The sequence below is a fragment of the Labrus bergylta genome, chromosome 8 (assembly GCF_963930695.1).
Source record: "Labrus bergylta chromosome 8, fLabBer1.1, whole genome shotgun sequence".
Lineage (NCBI taxonomy): Eukaryota > Metazoa > Chordata > Actinopteri > Labriformes > Labridae > Labrus > Labrus bergylta.
The window spans coordinates 1,017,287-1,039,670 of NC_089202.1; the positions used below are offsets into that span (position 1 = coordinate 1,017,287).

The window sequence follows — 22,384 nt, forward strand, 5'->3', positions numbered from 1 at the left end:
GTCATACCGTTATTTTCTCTAAATCAGCCTCTGAGCAGGTGGGAGACAGTGGGCTGATGGGACTGAGGGAAGGGGAGCTTCCGACACTGGAGGCGTACTCGGGATCAGGAACATAGAGAACCTGCAAACACAACCCATGACTGTATTTACACAGACATTGCCTTGAGCAAACACACATTGGATACCACACATAAAAACACAGGAAGAGATATAAGAGAAAACCTCAAATCAACTTCTGGTGTAACAAGCAAGAACATGAATTGAGTTAATTGGCTCATGTTTTTGCTTGCTAAACCATTAAAAGCAGTAGTTAGAACTAAAGTGTCTATGGGAGAGTAGAGTTACACACATCACTTAACCTTTTTGTAAACAAAAAAGGTATTTTGTAATTGATTTGCATCCCAAAGGGACGATTAACGCAATATGACAAGGATGTTGGGAATAAGTCACCTGGCCAGGCACCACTGCTCTGGAGAACAGCTTGTTAAGCTGAACCAGCTCGTTGGGTGTGGTGTCAAACTTGAGCGCAATGCTGTTCAACGTGTCCCGTGATTCCACCTGCATCAAGAAACAAAAAGAAAAGAGAGACAAAATCACACTTCTGCTATACAGGACTATTTATTATAAAGCTGTACAAGTTCAATCACAGCCAGCAATAGCAGATGTGTTATAGAGGCTGAAGCAGGAAACGTGGACATGGATGATAAATTGGATTTCTAGAGGGCTTTTTTAGTCTTATGACTACTCAATGAGCTTTTACATGTGACATTACCTTATTCACACCACACACACTGATTGCAGAGACTGCTATGTTGAGTGCCCAACCATCCAACAGTATTACTCCATTCAAACACATTCAACCACTGCCACTGTAGCAGCAGGAGCTATTCAGAGGGGTAGCCATAGCCACCTGTATCTTTCTTTGGAACAGTAGCCGGTGAATGAGTCTGTTGCAGAAGTTCCCCCTCAGCTTGTTTGTAAGCAGAAGAGGATGGAAGACATCGATTATAGTTTTGATACTATTCTGGCCTTAATCACCTCATGCAGTCTGAAGTTTTTCCATCATTTGCTGTGGATGATTGCTTCCCAGCAAACAATAGTAATGGTGTGCTTGTGTCAAGAGACTGATTAAAGTTGTGGATCATTTCTTTGAAGACAATAAAGGACCTGAGCCTCTACAGTAAGTGAAGACAGTTCAGGCCTTTCCTGTGCACAGTGTCTATGGTAAACTACTCTAGTCTGTCATCCAGATGTAAGCCCAGGTACCTGTAGGACTTGACAATCTATGTCAGTCCCACTGATGTAGACTGGAGAAGGAATGTTTCTTCTGAGGTTCACCATAATTGCCTTCATCTTTCCCACATTCAACTGCAGACAATTTTCTCCAAACACACTACAAACACTGCTACACCAGGCACCTAAAGATGGCATGAAACGTTTTTTTTATTAAAAGTTTTCTGTGTCGGTGGTGAAAAGAAAGGGAGATAGGACAGTCCCCTGATGTAATCCGATGTTGCTCACTAGACTGTATGACAAACAGCTTTGTTTTAGTAAGGTTTCAGCTTTGAAACCTTACAAACTGAGACGGTAGTACATTCAAAAGAGTTCTACCATTTTTTATAACTATTGAAACACTGTCAATACAAGATAGAATAGTGGATATTTATCAAAACATTTCCATTTTCCAGAGGTGTAGCAAAAGTGGACCAAAATAAAGCTGTATCTTCTTTTATTGTGGATTTAAATTATTGCATAGAAGTTAAAATGATTAATTATTAACTGTTATAAAACCAAATAGGACACAAAACAAAACTTGTATCCCATGGAGATGATCAGTTTTTTTGTATCCTGAGAGGCCCTTATTAGATTACCTTAGATCCAATTTGATGTTTTTCAGAAAAAAAAAAAAAAACTTAATTTCAATTAATACACCACCATGAGAGCTGTACTCCTGTGGGGAAACAACTTAACCTTCACCACCCAGCTCCAGTAAAGTGGAGTAGATATTTTGTGAAATCAAATTCCTTTCTTACAGTGCAGACACTTTTCTTCTTCTCCGCTTTGCTTACATTCTTTTGCTGATATCCACTTTTTCTGAACCTAAATTCCTGAACAGCCGGTCCTGGACATTTATAAATCAGCAGGACTGTTTTTCTTGAAAGATGTAGGAGGTCTTTAGCCATAATTTGTACTATGGATTTGTAGCCCTGGATCTTCATCTGGTCCTGCATCGTCAGACACCAGGGTAAGAACTGAAAGCATATCAAAAAGTAAAAGGCTTCAGGGAAAGCTTAAGCCTGAAACTCTGATTGTGGGTGACTTTGCTGTTAAAGATGTACAAAGGATGTGCAGTATAAACACAGAAGTACTGTGTTTTCCCAGGGAGGTTGCCAATAATTGGCTTACAACTGCATGTAATGCCCATTAAGTGAATTTTATTAACAATTTGAACCTTTTCTGGGAATGCAGACATCTTTTTAAGGCAGATGGATTTTGCCTGAACATGTCAGGGGTGAAACTGTTCACCTCTAACCTATTTTAATTCCTGCGCCAACTATAAGTTCTCTCTGGCAAGGACAAAAGAAAACAGCTCACAAGGAAGACAAAACACAGCACGTTGAAAACCTTGGGCAAGAATCACGTCCCAGACCAAAAGAGGAGAGACATCAGAACCAAGAGGAAGGGTCTCCACCCACCTTCAACCCCCTCACCAACACCTGTGAAGTTTCACCACCCTTACCCCCTTGAACCCCAACCAGGTAATAATAATAATAATAATAATAATAATAATCAACAACAAAAAACAACAAAGAAGTAATGTAAGGGGGGAGGATCTTCCTCCTTAATCACCCTATCCCCCTCCTCCCCTCACTTGGAGTTCACTGATGAGATGAAGGAGCTGGATTAAAATGTACCCCCGCCCTTCTCCCTTTTTCTCTCTCAGCTCTTTTAAATCGAGGTTGAAGACTCACCTGTTTCAATTATTATATAACTCTTTTCATATTTTTATTTTACTCATTTCAAGTCATTTCATTTTAATTAATTTAATTTATGTCTTTATGACTTGTGGGAAGCACTTTGAATTGCCTTGTTTTTGAATTCTGCTATATAAATAGAACCCTTAGAACCCTGATACTTTTAAAAATGCTGCTCCACCCCTCAAATGTAGAGTACAATTTACTGACCTGTCATCAGGGATTATTTATTTAAAAAAATTTTCTGTTTCATTAACGGCAATATAAAAATTTGAGTGAAAATGGGGCAAGTGCCTTTCAAAACCGATCAAAGGAAAATTCCAGGTTGCAGTTTGTGCAACTGTGTTTGGACAACTGGACAACAATAAACAAAGCATAACAGGAATGCATTATGTTGTATGGACTGAATGGGTAGGCTCATTGTTGACTAATGTAATAGTTTCATGGATGTCAGGCATAGGTAAACTTTAGACATGTGAATAAAAACAGATATTTTTTCAGCAGCAACCACAAAAAGTAAACTGGATTTTCAGCTGCTATCCCAGTTTTCATTGAGGACTGATTAACAAAGTTAATTTCTGATGTATGCAGAAATCATATTTTAAACAATAAAAAATGCTAGTTTGTGCAGAACATGATAATTTGTAGTAATCTAATTACTCTTAGGCAGCACTTGCCCTAACTTCAATTAAGTGCATTTGTTTCAACCCAATGTTACAAATTCTTTAACAGACCAGCATTATCACTTAAAAGATATTGCCTACAATTCTGCTCCTAAAAGTCAGAAACAATGCTTCAGTTCTACAATTCTACAATTCATTTAGCAGATGCTTTTGTCCAAACAACACAAGCAAGGATTTAGAGAAGATGAAACAATGTCATAATTGCAAACAAACAGCTTTAAGTCTGCACACAGGCGCTGACAGGCAAAGCACCTTTTTGAAAAGTAAAGTTAATATATTGTCAACAAAAATCAACAGCCACTCTTGAAAGTTGTATTCAGCATCAAAACCATCCTAAATATCATCATCGTCATCATTAATATCATGATCAATATCATTAAGTGCATAGGTGTTCATGAAAGAGCTAGGTCTTTAGCTTTTTCTTAAAGGTGTAAAGGGACTCTGCAGATTGAATTGAGTTTGGTAGTCTGTTCCACCACTGAATGAGAGAGTTTAGGAGCCATTTTTGCTGTTTGTATGAAAGCAGCAGCGTTTTAAATTTGATGCAAGCAGTAAATGGGAGGCAGTGGAGGGGGATGAACAGAGGAGTGACATGAGCTGTTTTAGGTAGGTTGCTCTGCTGCATTTTGCATCATCTGCAGGGGTTTGACAGTGCATGCAGGAAGAAGTTGCAATAGTCAATCCATGATATCACAATAGCCTGTACGAGGTGCTGTGTAGCATGCTCTGACAGTTAAGTTCTGATATTCCTTACAATCATGTATGTGCTTGGGGCAGGCTCTGTGTCATGCATGAATTTTTCGATGATTATTGCACACTGCAAAGTAGAGTTATAAGCATTTCGTTTTTTTGGTGCAATGCCAAAAACAACATCAAACTTTGACATCACGATGGCCATGCCTTTTTATGTGGAATCGTGGTTCGCACAACTTTGAATCCTAAACTTGTCTATCAGCTGATACCAAACTTGAATTGATCAGATGAACGCCCTCGGGCAAGTGCTTTCACATAGGCCGTTTCACATAGGTAAACGGTGAAAATTACGCTTTATTTTGAAATTCAAAAATAATTTGTGGACTTCCTGAAGACATTTCATCACAACGTTAAGAGGCTTTTTTGTAGGTATTGGCATTGTCAACATGTTTAACAATTCAGGTTCATGTAGGTTAAATGGTAGCGAGGGGCTGAATTTTATAAAATTTCAAGGGGGCGCCACTGAGCCATTTTTCTTCTCACTTGCACAGAAACACTATCACACTTAAATTGCACATACTCCTGATCTTGGTGCAAAAATCTGTGAGTTTTGGTGCATGTTAAGGCCCCCACATTAGTGATTCAATTATGCAAAGGAAAATCATGAATCACATTAATTTCTTGCATTCCAAACCATGAATCACATTAATTCCTTGCATTCCAATAAGGTCCTTCACACTGTCAGTGCTTCGGGCCCTAATTAAGACAAATGGAGTCACTGGGATTGGGGAGGATGACTGTAAGCTCTCAATAGTTAAGGCTAAGAAAGGAAATACACCAGTGCATACTTGCACATTTCTTGACCCAGGCAGCAAAGCATCATTCTGCAAAGTGGGACTAATGAACAAGCTTCATCTTTAGAGAAGGTCAGCCATAGAATGGTCATTCCTATATCAGACTACCTCTGAAGGACAGAGAAATATTGATGCCTTATAATAAAAGAGTTTCTTTACAACAAACACTAAACCTGAATAAAGGATTCAAGAAATAATCATAATTTCTCTTGATGTTATGTCAGACATAACATCCAAGGGTTATCCAGGGAAAGAAAGGGTTATGTCAATACAGATTGCTTGGAAGAAATCTCCCAGAAGGCCTGTGAGGTCAGGAGCACGACTGTAAACACTGCTCAAATATTTTCTGAACTCACCTAAAGATAAAGATAAAGATAAAGATAAACTTTATTGATCCCCCATGGGAGAAATATTTGCATTACAGCAGCTCAAGAAAACAGGAGACGGGAATATAATTATTAAAAATAAAAATAGAAGTTAAAAATCAAACACATTTACATCAGTTAAATAAAAAAATACAATAATGGAAAATTACACAGTATCTACACTGGAAAGAGTTATTGTTATTAAAAAAACACACAGTGTGTAGCATGAGGTGGTGATGCTGTTAAAGAGTCTGATTAAACAGTCTGATGGCAGATGGAATGAAAGACCTGCGGTAGCGCTATGTCTTGCAGGGTGGGTGTCTCAGTCTGCTGCTGAAGGAGCTGCTCAGAGCCCCCACAATGTCATGCAGGGGTTGAGAGGGGTTGTCCATGATGTCCTCTCACCCACCTCCTCTACAGAGTTCAGAGTCCAAGACAGAACTGGCCCTCCTGACCAGTCTGTTCAGTCTCTTCTTGTCTCTCTCTGTGTGCCCTCCTCCCCAGCAGACCACTGCATAGAAAAGTGCAGACGCCACCAGTGTCATAAAAAGTCCGGAGCAGAGTCCTGCACACTCCAAAGGACCTCAGTTGCCTCAGCAGGTGCAGTCCTGGCCCATCTTGTACAGGACGTCGAACCTACAACCAATTCCTCTCATCCTGTACTTATTTGAAGATAACCAGCAGGAGATGTGCATTCCTAACTCCTCTCAGCCTCTCCACATTGTCAGAGGAGCAAGTTGTAGCAGTTTCTAGGTCAAGGATTGCTCTGACAAAATATTATAGTTTTAGATTCAAACTCCCTCACAGGAGCAGACAGAATCTCAACCCTTTTCCCTAAACACAGCCAAGTAAACCTTCTTACAAAGAATATGATTGACTTTACAAGAGCTGCAGAGGGCTGGCCAAAGACACAAACAACTGGACAGACTGAGCCTCTTCCGTTTGCATGCTCCCAAGGTGAAATCGTGCCATTAAAATAGTTTTTACCTATATATATGTGTGTGTGTGTGTGTGTGTGTGTGTATATACATATATATATATATATATATATATACATACACATTTTTTAATGCAGCAAAAGAACGCACACGCAAGCATGCACACACGCATGTAGTTTGGGAAGCAAGTCTGTAAATTATTCAAACCTTAATACAACAAAGCACACACACATACGAGTGAGGCTTTTTCAGAAAAGTACAGACTCTTTAGTTATGATGGTAGCTTGTGATCCATGTGAGCAAGATATCCTTTATTAAAGTAACCATCTAAGCGCTGTCATGTAAAGTTTTAAGTTTGCCTGAATGTATCAGAATCAGATCCCATATGGAGTATCATTTCTCCTTAGACCCTGTCAGGGAGTAATATACCTTTTCTAACTGGATGAAATTAAACAGGTCACTCAGCCCCAGAGACGCTTTGAGAGGATTTGTCAATGTCCAATGTAATAATATTGTTCTGCAGGCAAGCAGTGTTGTAGAGGAAATAAATGTTTTATGTCTTTTCTTTTGAGTATAATTCTTATCTGTTATACCAAATATGGCTGCGGTTGTATTAGGTTTGAGGTTGATACCAAGTCCACCCGGCAGTGTTTTAAAGATCACAGAAGAGATTTATTTAGAAAACACTTTTCTTTCTAAAACCTTTAAAATCCGATTTAAGCCTCACGCAAAAAGAAATGTCACACTTAAGCTAAGAAAGAAAAGCAACAATATTTTACATCAGCACAAAGCAGAACACCATTGAAAAACCACCTTGTGTTAAGTGCAGCAGGGTGAGAAATGTAATGTATGACACACGGGGCTGGGAGACTAATAGGATGGATGGCCCATTATGTTTGATACTGTTGCTTGAAATTCAATGTACTGTAATAAGGGGTACATTTACAGATGGCTTTTGCAGAGCGGGGGATGAAGGGATGAAGGGTTTGAGCGATCAGGAGAAATAAAGATGCTGTAGGCATGATTAAACACTCCATGTCTAAATAGCAGAGGCAAAAATACAAATTTAGATTAAGGACTACTTTTAGGAGGGTGTTGATACAGCAGGCTATTTCTCACAGAGAGAGATGTGAGGCGCGCCAGACTGACGCATACAGTATTAAGGGCAGCTGTAATTCATGAATCATAATTATTGATATTAATTTAATAGCCAAAATTACCACATCAAAACCCTAACAAACCTATAAGAAAAAGAGGGAGCATTTTTCAATTTTCTATAATACTTTTTATTTTATCAATTAAGATTAAGCTGAAGCTTTGTGTTTCGAGCAATATTAATTTCGCAATAAATAAAATGATCAATGGAAATTTTGAAAGGTAAATTGTCAAGAAGGTTGAAGCCAAAGTCAAAAGAGGCATAAAAAGGCCTTTCCCCAATTAACAGTGAACCAAGAGAGCTGTCCAAAGTTCTTTATCAAATAGAGAAAAGGGGCGATGGATGGCCTTACATCAGACAAAGTCAGGATCACATCATCTTTGTGTTGTAGTCAAATGCGCCTCACAATATTCCAGAAATTTGGGGACTCTGCCAACGGTTCAACAGCCAAAGTGAAGAGCATAGGTGGGAGGCAGCAACCCTATCTATTTCCACGGTATAGAGAGAATGGAGAACTCCTACCATGAATGGTAAGGACATAGAACATTTGTAGTAGAGATAAAAATGTATCGCCATAGCCAAATTTTTTAATTGTGGCAAACATGTACTTCCATTTAATTAGGTCAAAGGTCTGCTTAGCATTAAAATAGAACAGCATATAACAGGAATCTCTGTTGGGGATAGAGAGCACAAAATAGCTCTGTATGCGGATGATGTCCTACTTTTTATAACTAACCCAAAGACTGCTATACCAGCATTATTGGAGTTAATAAATCAATTTAGTGAATTTTCAGGATACAAAATAAATTTTTCTAAGTCTGAAATTATGCCCTTAGGCAATTCTCAGTTTCAACCATCATCGCCTTTTAAATGGTCACCCAAAGGCTTTACTTAACTGGGGATCTCAATTACTCCTTCTGTGGAAGAAACGTACAAGGCCATCTTTGAACCTCTCTAAAACGTATAAGCGATGATCTAGATAGGTGGGTTTCCCTACCATTATCTATGCTGGGTAGGATAGCATTACTGAAAATGAACATCCTTCCTAGACTCCTTTACTATTTTCAAATGATCCCGATCCTACTTGGTACTAAAACTATCAAAAAGTTAAATAGCTGGTTCAGTAAATTTATCTAGAATAAAAAGAAGCCACGATTAAAAATGGCTAAATTACAGATGCCTGCTGAGGAAGGAGGCTTAGATGTTCCAAATATTAGACTTTATCAGTTGGCTGCACAACTTCATTACATAGCTGAGTGGATTAACAATGACCCAGAATCAGTATGGATAGACTTAGAATCATTTAATGCAAGAAACTCACTGCCGGCTCTTTTATTTGCTCTAGACTTAAAGAAGGTTAAGCCTGATGTGAACAACAATATAATGATTAGAACTACCCTGCAAACTTGGCAGACAATAAGAAAGGTGGAGGGCCGCTCAAAGTCATTATCCTCCCTGACTCCTATACAAGGTTACATTGATTTTGCTCCGGCTTTGTCTGATCAGGGATTTAACATCTGGAAAGACAGGGGGATTTTGACACTTGGACATTTATATGACAGAGGAGTTATGCTAACATTTGAGCAAATAAAACACAAATTTTCTCTCCCCAGAAGCCATTTTTTTTTTTACAAATCCGTAGCTTTATTATAAAACAAAGTGGTAATCCTTTTGATTGGCATCATTGGCATGTCCTCAGATTACTTGAGGCGGATGTGGAATACTGATCTGAACCTAACAATGGATGAAGCAACATGGGCTCAAATATGAAGCTCTGCAAAGGGGATCTCCATATGTAATAGAACTAGAGAAACTCAGTTTAGAATACTACATCGCTTACAGATTACCCCCCCAGCTAAGACACAGGATGAATCCAAGTCTGTCAGAAATGTGCTCAAAATGTATTGTGGAGGTGGGAAGCTATAGACACTGTATGTGGTCATGTACCCACATTGAAGATTACTGGGGTAAAATTGCTGATAAACTAAATTTGATTTTTAATGTTCAATTTAATATTGAGCCTCAAACTTTGCTCCTTGGTTTACCCAGTCCTCAGCTAAAGGGCTTTTATAGAAGAAGGCTGTTCAGTATCCTCACGTTTGCTGCCCGGAAAAACATATTACTAAAATGGATTGATAATACTCCACCTTCAGTATTAGGATGGCATAAAATAATCTTTGACCTCATTCCAATGGAGTATTTAACATATAGGTTCAAGTATAAAGGTGAGGATTTTTTGAAAATTTGGACACCCTTCTTTAGATATAGTGGTAAAAGACTTGCAAATTCTGTACTAAAGGGAATGATGGATTACAGCCCAGAAAACAGACAAAGGGATATTTTTGGGTCATAGGGCAGAACACTTTATTTTTATTTTTTAAATGTATTTAAATTTTTTATTTGATGCCCTTTATTTTATGTGTTGTTTTCTAATCTTGCTTAAAAGACATTGCTTTTAATGTTAAAAAATGTTCAATGTAAAAGAAAAAGAGGTGCTGCCTCACTGTCAACTGTGGTTATTATACACTGTTTCCTGCACAAGCTTGGATGCCGTGGCATTCTTCGTGTCATACTTTGTGGTTACAGGCATAATTATTTTGTCTATAATGTATGGGGTGTGCCATGTGTCTGAGATATAGATAAAAAAATTAATTTGTGGCCAATGTGTGTTGTTTGTTCTGTTGTACTGTTTGAATTGTCTGTATGTGTGTTTAAAAGTTAAAAGTACAATAAAAATATTTTTGAAAAAAAATAAAAATAGAACAGCATATTAGGGCAAATTGTACATACAATGTAATAAACGTAGAGTGTTGGAAAAGGGAAATCTTTCTGTGGTAAAGCCCGTCTGTATGGATTAGTGTGGTTGTGTTTATTTAGTCAGTTAATCAAAACCTTTGCTATAATCTTTTGATCACTATTAAACAGGCTAAGAGGGCGATAATAAGCAACATTAGTACTGTACCTATCATTTTTCAGTAATAGACAGATTTGAGCATCACACAATGTTTGGAAAAATACCGTTATTTAGAAAGAAATTTACCATACTGAGTACCCCCTTGTCCGAGAAAAATGTCCTTGGAAATTATCTGGGAAAAGAACATAATTAAATGAATGTATGTGGTCTTCATTAAACTGTTGGCTAATGTCCCCCCCAAAAGACAAACAGTGTGTCGGGAGGATCAGAATACGTGGAGGTAAATCCCATAAAAATGTATTCATCCAGGTAAGTGGTGGGTGATATGGAAAAAATATATCACCATCACAATTTTTTTTCATTCTGATCTTAAAGAAAATAATTCCAAGTAACCAATCAGTTAAATAAACTAATTTCCCTGTATGTTTTTAAATGCACAAATACTGTGCTTATAAGTTTAGTCTATTTAAAATTGTCTTTGTTGGGGGGCTGGACATCTCTTCAGAACATTTTTAACACCAGAAATGTTTTTCCCTGCATTTTGATACATTTTCATGTTCAATTTTAGGCTTTTATGCACCACTTTAAATTAATGATTTAGTATTCTTTCCTCTGCTGTGTCTTTAAATCTATGTTAGGGTTCATCAGGTACATTTTTATATAGGGATGCATTCATTTAAAAACATGTAGACTTCAAACATAATCCAAAATGTGATTATTCTGTGACACATAGTCAAAGTAAATTTTACTGAATCAAGAGTTTATCCACAGAGGGGGCGGGACATCGTTGATTGATGGACAGACAGTCACCATGGTTACTTACTCTCATCTGCCTGCTGCACACTGAACGAAAGGAGAAATAGCTGCTGACATCATTTCAAGCAGCTTGCATAGATACTAATGCATGGAAATAAATTATTGTAGGTGACTGTTCAAAAACATTTTTATAAAAACTGAGGTCCAGATCTCGCTGATATCATTGTCTCCATCTGTTTCAGTTATCACAACAGGTGAGCTTTGAGTGGAGAGGCTTGCTAGTAACTTTAAAAAAAAAACAGAGAGAGCAGAAAACACAGACAGCATCAGTTTAAATAACGGGATTAATCTCTCATCACGGACTGTCTGTCTGAGCTCCGCTCTGTCTGACTCTCAGCAGACTGTTAACGTCTCTCAGGCTTATTATGATCTCAGGATTTTTTGATCCAGCAGATGTCGCCCTTGAGCACCAGCATGAAACCAAAACAACTCGCGCTGCATTGTTGTGTTAGCATGCTAATGCTAGCGATTTTTATTATGCTCGTATCGTCACACTGCATGTAAATTTACCTGAAATGAGCGTGATCTAGAAACACAGTTAAGCAGTGAGTACAGTATGTTATTCTTCTTTTCTCTAGTCCCTCAATTAAACAACTTCTATTTGTGAGGGGAGGATTCAGCCGCCGTCCTGGCTATGTAAACAAAGTGAAGATAGGACTCGGAAAACTCAGAAAGCATCACAGACAGTGGGACTCGGGTGTTACACCCATTGTAGACAGTCATGACTCACAGAGTTATTTTCAGAGGATACTTGATTTCTATTATATTTAAATCTGAAAAATCGCATATAAAGCCTTTAAATCTTTATTAATACAACCTTTGTTGAATATGTTTCATGACTCCTTGGGGAACAGCTTCCTTCCCAGATAACTCACAGAGGCCTTGTTCTTAAAAAGGAAAAACTTGATGATGACTGTGGATCCTACAGGCCTGTTAAATATTGACCTTAAATTGCTTTCCAGGATTCTTGCTCTGTGTTTAGAAACAGTCCTGCCTACAGTTATAAACAGTGACCAAACATGATTTATAAATTGTCAGAAACTCATGCAATAATATGAGGAGGCTTCTCAATATGATTCAACTTTCCCTATCTGACAAATTAGACTGTGTGGTTGTTAGTCTGGACGCAGAGAAAGCGTTTGATCGGGTTGAGTGGACCTATCTCTTTTCCACTCTTAAGAGACTTGACCTAGGCGACGCATGTATTAGCTAGGTGAAGTTATTATAGAAAAACCCATTAGCTACTGTCCTCACAAATGGTAAGAGATCATCTTATTTTCGCCTGGGCCGGGGTACAAGACAGGGCTGCCCCCTGTCCCCTCTATTGTTTACAATTGCCATCGAGCCTTTGGCAGAGGCTTTAGACACAGCCCTTCTATCACAGGGGTTTCAGTAGGCGATAAAAACTCACAAGATCTACTCATATAACGACAACGTGCTATTGTTTCTTAAAAATACATGCACAACTTAAAAATACACATTCCAAAAGACTTTTATGTGTCCTCACTTTCTGTGTGAGAAAAAATATATTGCTGAAATGGATAGATTGCAAACCTCCAAAAATAGATGGGTGGCACAAGGTTATTTTTGATATATTACCCATAGAGTATCTGACTTACAAGTCTAAGTGTATGATAAAGGTTTTCTATGACATCTGTTCCCCATTCTTAAAATATATTGGTACTAGACTGACGGATATTGTAATGAAGGGTCTGATAGATCATAGTTAGGAGTACATGACTGATTCGCTATGGAGTTACACAGATCTTGATATATGTTTGTGTGTTGTGATGTACAGGATTGCAAATTTTGGATGCTGTCTGTTATTTGTAATTCTCTATTTCTGAAGTGTAACATTTTTGTTATATCTGTTGTTCTATTACAATTCAGTTTTCTCTGTATTGTTTTTGGTGGTCTGCCGGAGTAGTGATTTCTCCCCTTGTTTCTTCTACTTATCAAATGGATCACCTTTGTGAAACTGTTTAATACTGTAATTTTCAAGTTTTATACTTGTATATCACAAAATCAATAAAGATATTTGAAAAAAATAGAAAAATAACAACTTGTTATTGCTTGAACATCTATATTCTGTTTTTTATAAAGTTATGGAACTTAAACACCTATTTTTATGATCAATTCATGTAACAAAAATTGACAGATTGGTTTATTTCTTTAAACAATCGTTAGTTGCAGCCCTACTGATCACCCGTATTTTAAAGAAAGTTGAGGACTCACTTAAACGGCAAAAGATATAGACCTATCAGCTTTATTAGCAATTACAGCACATTTCTTTTAGATCTTTGTTGTTAGACTAAAGATGACTAGCCTTATGCATTTTCTGCAGTCCCTCCAGGAAGATGGGATGTCGCGATCGCAACAATTAACGCAAATTCAACCAATCCCCGTGAATTCTGGGCGACCCTGCAATTTTGTCACCATATTATTTCTGTAAATTTTACCAATCAGAATAGTTTCCCCCGCGAGTTTCACCAATCATAGCAGTCCCCCGTGAAAACGGCGAGCCATACATCACCAAAGTTTGACCAAACTCACTTCCTTGTTGATATGTAGATTTAGACATGTCTGACACAAACGCCGCAAAACAAACAGTGTGTGTGTGCGTACGTGCATGTATTAATGAAAATAGTTAGGAATAAAAAGTCGTAAAATGTTTAAAAGCTGAAGGCAAAATATTGATTTGGATGTGTAATGAAATCAGATGAAGAGTTTGAGTGTGTGTGTGAGAGAGAGAGAGAGAGAGAGAGAGAGAGAGAGAGAGAGAGAGAGAGAGAGAGAGAGAGAGAGAGAGAGAGAGAGAGAGAGAGAGAGAGAGAGAGAGAGACATCACTGAGTGAGGCAGAGGAATATGTATCTTCACAAAGCTAATGGTTCTGCTCAGGCTAAAAATATAGGCTATATGTTATATTACTCTATACTCTATATGTTGAAAAAGTCTCATCAAAAAAAAATCATTTTTTACATCACTAGTGTTGCAATTTTCGCTTACTGCTGCAATTTAATTGCAAAAAAAAACGTCTAAAAATATCGCAACATGCATTGCAATTGATTTTTTTAACTGCCGAGTCAAAAAAAGTCATTTCAGGCCGCAACATTCCCCCAAAAAGTCGGCAAAATCCTGGAGGGACTGATTCTGACAAATTTGGCTATATGCAAACACTCAGCTGAGAGTATTAGAAATCTGATTGACATCATTTGGACCACCCATTATAAGACCTCCTGGGTTGATGCTTCTATCTTTAGATGCCATGAAGGCATTTTGTTTTCTAGAGGCTACGGCAAAAAGAATGCTAAAGAAGAGAGAGGGTGTATAAAGTATCTGAAAAGTAACTTCAAATAATTGATCGTCCTTTGATGATTCAAAACTATCTCCACAAATACAGCTTCAAAAAAAGACACTGATTAAAATAACCAAACTGGATACATGCTAATAAGTGCAAAATATAGGTAACACAGCAGACTTCTTGGATGATCTTTTAGCACCATTAGCTTCCCCGCAAGCGATAATATTTGTTCATGACCAATTTCTCAAAAGGCACTGACCTGTCACTCAAAGCAATGACCTTCTTATTTATGCATGACTTTAAGGCCTTATACAATTTGAACAGGTTAGTTAAAACGTACATTTGTCATGAAAAGAACAATTGCAGTACAGTTCGAAATCAGGCTTAAAACATTCTTAATTAGGCATTTAAAGGATGAAGTGTGGATTTACCATTTTGGAGTCAACAAATGGCCATGAAAGGACCTGAAGTTTAGCACCTCCAACTGGCTTCATTTATGAGTCCCTGAGATTCTTGATTCATACTAATTCTGAGGATGGCATCAATATATTTACAATTTTGTTTCATCTTTCACATAACCACAATTTTATTTGGTCCCCATGGAGGCTTTTAAGGAGATTTTCGGGTAGTTGTTGGCATTAATCCTCGGAATGTGTGCAAGTCCATACAATAAATACTGCAACATTACACAGGATTAGTGTTAAAAGTGACCTTGAAAATCAGTGGATCTCCTTATGCCAGCCTTACACCACAAAACTATTTGACTGATTTCAATTTTACAGAGATTTTTCACACTCATTAAAATCAATCTCACTTTGGCTCCAGAGGAGGCACTTTGAGCAGACAGCGGTCTTTCTGTTGGGGGTTTGCATGTTCTCACTGTGCAAGTGTGGTTCCCCCTTGTTACTACATATCCATTCAACTGCCAAAAGACATGCTTATTGTATTATTTACAACCCTACATTACCACACCCCACCAACCCATCACCTTAAGAGGATAAGCAGTATAGATAATGGTTTGTGATTACAAATAGAGTTGCTGCAAGCTCCTTTCAACTTCATTGTTTGGTGTATGGTGGCAAGAAAAACACTCAGTCCAAGTCACCTTTAGCCAATCTTTTCTAGTCTCAATACTAAAATAAATAAGGCATGTTTAATATTATGAAAAGTCATTTTTTTATACATTGCCCAAGCAAAAAGAAAAAAGAAGTTACAGAAAGAAAATATTGGGAGTCTTATTATTTCATGCTCAGCATCTTCAAATTCATGGGCTACCAGGATGTTTCAAATATCAATGGTATTAATTTAAGTTTAGAAAAAATTCAAGCCACTATAAATTTGACCTTTTAAATATAATTTACCATGTATGGAGTGATTATGTATGCCCTTTATGTGCTTTTGGTTGACCCACAAAAAAAAATCAGCCTTAACTGTAATTTTCTATAACAACCTGTCTGATATTCTGACTCAACATGTGACTTATTTTAGTCATGCAACCTATAGTCACAAGATCAGTTACCCTTACTTCCTTTGGACAGGGTAATGTTTTCCTTACCCAATCGAGCAATGGTGGCCTGAACTGACTAGAATAGATCTGAATTTTATTTCCTTTATTTTTTAGCAACAAAAGTAAGCCAACACATATATGTTCATGATGGTATTATGCTAGTGGGCCGTAAAATAAATTGTAGATTTCATGAGCTCAGTTCATAATTTTGTTTGACTTTGAATATGCCAAATCATTTTGGAAGAGCAAGCCAAGTGTTGCTCACCTCTGTGAAGCTTTCTTTGGCTTTATGATAGAATGCAGGTTTTCTCAGTACAAAACATGGGACAGTGAAAGAAGCTTGTGTGGTGAGGCACAGTGGTAAGGATGAGACTGTATTGAGGTAGAAACACAAGACATAAGAAGAAACCATCCTTTTTCCTGTCAAGGCCAAGAGATGATAAACCTGTGAGCTGAACAGTGAAATAAGTTACCGATGTCTGCTGTACCCCCTGCACGAAAAAGGAATTAGAAAATAAAATTGCTTCTCAGAAACTGATAAAATGGTGACTTTGTGTCTCTTACAGTGTAGGTTAGGCTTGATTATACCACATTGAACACTTTCTTCCGACCCATGCCTCCAAGTTACATGATGCTGCAGCATGTCAGGCTAGAGGATACAAAACTGTGCAGTGATCTACCTAGAAGTCATCTAGTTGGGTTTAAAGAGAACGACCAAGAGAGAGTGACGATACACAAGAACAAGGTTGGTATGATACGTGAATAATATATGCAGATTTTATCCAAAACAATACATTTCTCAGTATTTTTTCCATTAGTATTTCCATCCTTTCCACTTCTACTCTGCTGTAGTGCTTTGGTTAATAAAGCCAGAGCAAGATAAACAAGGTCTTTGTCAATCGGCAAGTCTCGGACGACACAGTGTGAAGGTAAGGGAGCTAATCGCAGTGAAAGCTACAGCATCTTCTGGATCTGGGAGCAACAGCTGGAGCAAACTGATGATGGAACAATAAATCCAAAAAGGGAAAACACAAATAGAATACTGTTAAAGTAATGGGTAGGTCAGTGAAAAGCCAGAGGCCCTGGTCTAACTAAACCTAACATCATTTTCCTTTCTGTCTTCTTTCTTTTCAGCAGACAGGGAGTTAAGGTACCGAGTGACTGCAATCCTATTTGTTAATGTTGCCAGGGAGGGAGGCGATCTGAAGCAGTCTGACTGCATCCAGATTTGAGGGTCATTTGAAGAACACAACCAGGCATAGCAAAGGCGAGCTCCATTTTCAGCTCACACTAGGGAACTAGAGCCCTGTCCCTCCCCCCTCTCACCATCCCTCTCTCTCGATCGCCTCATTCCCCCTCCCACTTTCCTACACAAAAGCTAAATCAATAGAAATGACAACGCAGTTGGAAGGTCATTCATTTGTGATCACAGCAAGCTCTGTGGTGGAATGCTCCTTATTATGGCATAGAGAATAATAGAAGAAAAAATACATAAGCTATCTGTCCTAGCCTTCTTGTTTGTTATGCCATAATGGAAGAAGGAAAAGACAGAGCTGATACATTTCCTCTCTCCTTTCTAAACTTGCAAAATGAAGCTAGCACACAGGGAGGCTTTAACCGAGGACACATTGTTTCTATAAGCTTTCTATCAGCTGCCTTGGATGTCTGGTAAAAACAACAAAATACCTCTTTCCTCACTAATGAGCTACCGAGCATGGTGAGACACTGTGACTTCACTGCACACAAACAGAACAGCTACTGCTGGAATATAACATGAGCTAGATGAAGCTCCAGAAACCAACAGCATAAGACAAACACACAGGCAGCAGCAGTATATTGGTGGATAGCATCTCAAAGAAATAACATAATTAAAGCACACCGAGCACAGTTGCTTGCATATTACTCACAGAATATTCAATAGTCCCTTTGGGTCTCTGGAACGACATGCGCCTCCCATCCTTCTTTTCTGGAGTCTTCTTCTGGCCAGTATCTGAAAGCAAGCGAGGCAAGGTACGCATTACATTCATGTTCCTCTCTCCCCAGCTTGTCACAAGCTGCTGTTTCCCAGCCCTGTGGGTAGACAGCTCATTCGCCAACAGTGAGGGAGCCAGCCAGCCAGCTAGCCAGCAGTATGAGCTGTGAGCGTCGAACCGATTTCTCTCTCTCTCTCTCTTTCTCTACTTCACTCAGCTTCTTCGCTCCTGCCTTACTGCCTGTACCACACTGTCCTCCCTCTCTCTATTTATCTCTCTCTCTAACAAACAAACACACATGCACACACAAACACTCTTCTTCCTCCCTGCCCCCACATACAGAGCGTAAAAATATCTGTTAAAACCAGTCCACCTTGCCTTCTTGCCTCTCATAATAGACAGAGATCAAGTTGACTTCCATCTGGGTACTGCTGTCCTCTAGTGGGGAGCAGGGGGGGCTTAGGCTGGAGATGGATAAGGAGGAAATGGGGGCTGAAGAAGAGGGTGGATGGAAGAGTAGGGTGGGATCATTGATATGTGTTGGCTGGGTAATGGCATCCCAGAGTAACATAGCATTGTTACTGGCTGCCCTTATAAGAGTTTGGAGATGTAGCAGTACAGCATTTTTTAATTACTTTTCTGAATTTTCTACTTTTGCTAAAAGGACCCAAAAGGGTTAGAAAATGTATAATGAAAATTCAGAAGAAAATACAGGATGGATGATTGAGAAATTAAAGCAGAAAATAAAGAAATGCCTCATATACACTAGAAGTTTGCAAAAACTTAATAAAGATATTTAAAACACTGACCACCTCTGGCACCCTCTCAAATCTAATTACAATTAGTCAACAACTCATTGAGTTGGCCAGTAGGGCATGGTCACACTGGCCATCCGTACCGTGCCCAAGCACACTTCAACGCTAAAATCCAGTTTATTTGTCCAGTGTGACCGCTCCGTATCATGCTCAGGCACGGTACACTTCCTTGGCTTTGGCACACTTCGGAGAGGTGTGGCTTTAGCACGGTACACTTCATGCACGACACAAGCACGCGGGTACACAACACTGACAGCCTTCATTAAGGAGAAATCCAGAGTTTCATGTCTGTATCTGACTAAAATTACACAATATAAGACACAAAGTAGCTGTCATGCTCTGTGTTGTTCTCCGATGTGCAGGCATCCGCGCGCGAGTCCGTGCGTGAGTCCGCGCGGACGCCCGCACATCGGAGAACAATTCATTTATTTATTGCTGTGTCTGATTAAAATGGCTTAAAATAAGCTGTAAAGTCAGTAAAGTAGCTGTAATGCTCTGTGTTGTTCTCCGATGTGCGGCTGCGGACTCGGCCGTTATGTACAAGAGGTAATCGTGCTTAGGCACAGATAGTCCTGTGTAGTGTGACCGCGGGCCGTGCCGGCCAGCGGGGGAATGGCGCTGCGGGGGGGCAATCGTGCTTGGGTACAGCACGGTACGGATGGCCAGTGTGACCGCGCCCTTAGTCACAGACTAAGATTTTGGAATGACTGGGGATCTTGCAGGGTCACTTACTGCAAGAATACAACTAGATTCCTTTTGAGATTATTTGATGCACTTAGTAAAAATTTACAACGACAACATTTAAGCAGAAATATATCAAGTTTAGTTGAGGAGCAATTTCATAGCAGGATCTAGGGTAAAAATATGATTATGCCATTCTTGATTTATTACTGTAATCAGATTGGGTTATGTAATGGGGCCCACATCCCCGCTGAGGACCGGGGATATCCCTGGTTAGTACGCTAGCTAGCTAGCTATCGCATTCTCACTGGGGATTTCGAGGGCTACAGCTATTTCAGTCCAACTTTTTCCTTTCTTCACTCGATCTTGGTACAACAGGGAGGACACGTCGGAGGGGCATTCTAATCCCCACTTTACACCTGCAGTTTCTCCTCCTTTTCCAAAGTGCAGGAGAACTGTACATCCCTTCACCTCCTGATCATGTTAACTAGTTCATAGTACTTCGCAGCTTCCTATTTGGTGCTGGCGAGACTGCTCCTATTGGCTGTTAACAATGGTCACATCATGGAACAACACAATTTGCATAAGACAAATCTAAAGAACTGTGATAATATTAAACATGTTGGAGCCGATGCAGATATAAATATTAGCAACCTAATGATGGTTGGAAAATATATGTATTCAGTTTGGAAATCTGCAGCCCATGCAAATATTTATGGTGAGGAATTAAACAATTTTTCTCCTTTGATTACCAAATAAATACAAAAGTGAGCAAAAAATTTAATAAAAATTCCTTTTCCTTAATACAAGTGGATATCATTTGACCACTATTAACAAGCAATTCGGGTTTAGACCTCAATTGGAAAGCACTATGAAAAAACAATCAGAAGTCCGTGGCACACTGATAATAACTTAACTATATTATATTAAAAAAAAAAAATATATATATATATATATATATATATATTGTCTGTAAAGTAAAGTCATTTTCAGTGTGCCACGGACTTCTGATTGTTTTTTCATGATTTGATCCTGCAACCGTGAGCACCTGGGAGCGTGTTTAGGCTGTGCACAGGGTACCCTGTTGACCATAGATTAAGCACTATATTTCTGTAATGTAATCTCATTTGCTTGGTCATGATATTTACAATAGTCAACAGGCTCATCATCTTCCAAGGTGGATTGTTTTTGAATGGGACCAATATCCAGATTATTTGTAATTCATTCAATATCAAGGCATTCTCTCAGAGCAAACAATTAGATTTCACATTGTCAAAACTGCCAAGTTAGTGTATTTTTTTTATTTTCTTTTAAGATTTATTTTTGGGCTTTTGTGCCTTCGTCCATTTATTTTCAGTGGAAGAAAGCAAATTGTGGATGATTAATTATTTTATTTTAAAACAAAGTAAAATTTCTGTAATTCCATACCTTCCTTTTATGAAATGTATTCAACTGTGTCTCTTTAATTGCAGGCCAGTGCAGCAGAGCCCTAAACAGCAGAGGTGGCAATCTGCTTTGTTAGCTGCTGAACTGCATAGACAGCAAAGATGTGTGCAGCGTTTTGGTTTTGTTACAGCAATCAGCTGAGCACAATCAGGGTTAACATGAATTCAGAATACATATAAAAAAAGATGAGAGGAGAAAGGAAGGCAGATTGTGAGTCACCACGAGCAAGAAAGACTTAAAGGGTAAGAAAAAAGCATATGCATAAGGGGCTGCAGTGGTGTTTTTACATGGTGAGCCAGTGACTGGTCTAAATTTAAACCTCACCATGGATGGTGGCACAAGAAATGGGCATTTTTATTCACACTCCAGACACACAGCAGCATTCAGCCCCGGGACATATTCAGCAACAAAGGCTCTGGTTTGATCAATTCCAATCAATTGATCAAAAACCAGAATCATCTATTGTCTACAAATCATCCATGTTTCTATAAAAAGAAGCTATAAGTCTACAAATCACAGTATTGTATTGTAATTTTGTATTTTTTCCTCAGAAGCTATGCCATCAATGAGTAAGCATACATGAACTTGAGCATCCCGGTTTTGATAAGTATCCCCTTTTTGTGTTTTGAACGTAAACATCATATCCTGATTTTTTAGAAAACCAGATTTTGCTACCTGGAAAATTCAAAAGAAAATTGCGGCATGTATATGCCTGTTTCTGACAGCTGATGACTACCTGCGCAGTCGTGGCCTCAACTAAGTTACGAATCAGCAAAACAAACATGGTTGACGAATGGAGTGACGAAGAAACTGAGTTTTGTCTTTTGCTAATAAAAATTCATTAATTAATTACAATAGAAAAAAATCTAAAATATGTATAATTGGAATTTTAGATGGGAGAAAGCTATGCTGACCTTTTAAGTCAGTTGTAAACAGGCTACAGGACTCAAAATAATAAAAGTGTGCACATCTGGAGATGAATAGACTTTGGAAAAGGCGAGATCAAATAGGCCTATGGCAATACTCATGTAGATAAGGTAAATGAGTTATCTAAACTATTATTTAACATAATTACTAACCAAGTTGAGGCCAATTTAACTGTTGTAATTTGACATTACGAATATTTAACTAGACTTGTTGATGGGATGAACTACAACCAAAGTAGGTCAACTGCAAGAGAAGCTGTGTGACTCACTCAGACACTAAAATGAGTTGCTGTGTGTCAGAAGAAACAAAGCGTGTCTCTCACAAACCTGGGATGTAAAC

At 38.5% G+C, this 22,384-nt stretch overlaps 1 protein-coding gene across 6 annotated transcripts in view; it reads right to left on the reverse strand.

Moving 5' to 3' along the window:
- Window positions 1-22,384, reverse strand: part of oxr1a (oxidation resistance 1a) — a 164,638-nt gene that overhangs the window by 70,493 nt on the left and 71,761 nt on the right. For all 6 annotated transcript variants that reach the window (XR_010666809.1, XM_020633981.3, XM_065958193.1 and 3 more), the window contains 3 exons: window positions 18,111-18,193; window positions 451-558; window positions 8-121 (listed from right to left, as the gene is read on the reverse strand). Coding sequence is in view for 5 of the 6 variants with exons in the window: in XM_020633981.3 (XP_020489637.1) it covers window positions 8-121; window positions 451-558; window positions 18,111-18,193 (305 nt within the window). In the remaining variant the exon portion in view is untranslated. The remainder of the gene's footprint in view (window positions 1-7; window positions 122-450; window positions 559-18,110; window positions 18,194-22,384) is intronic.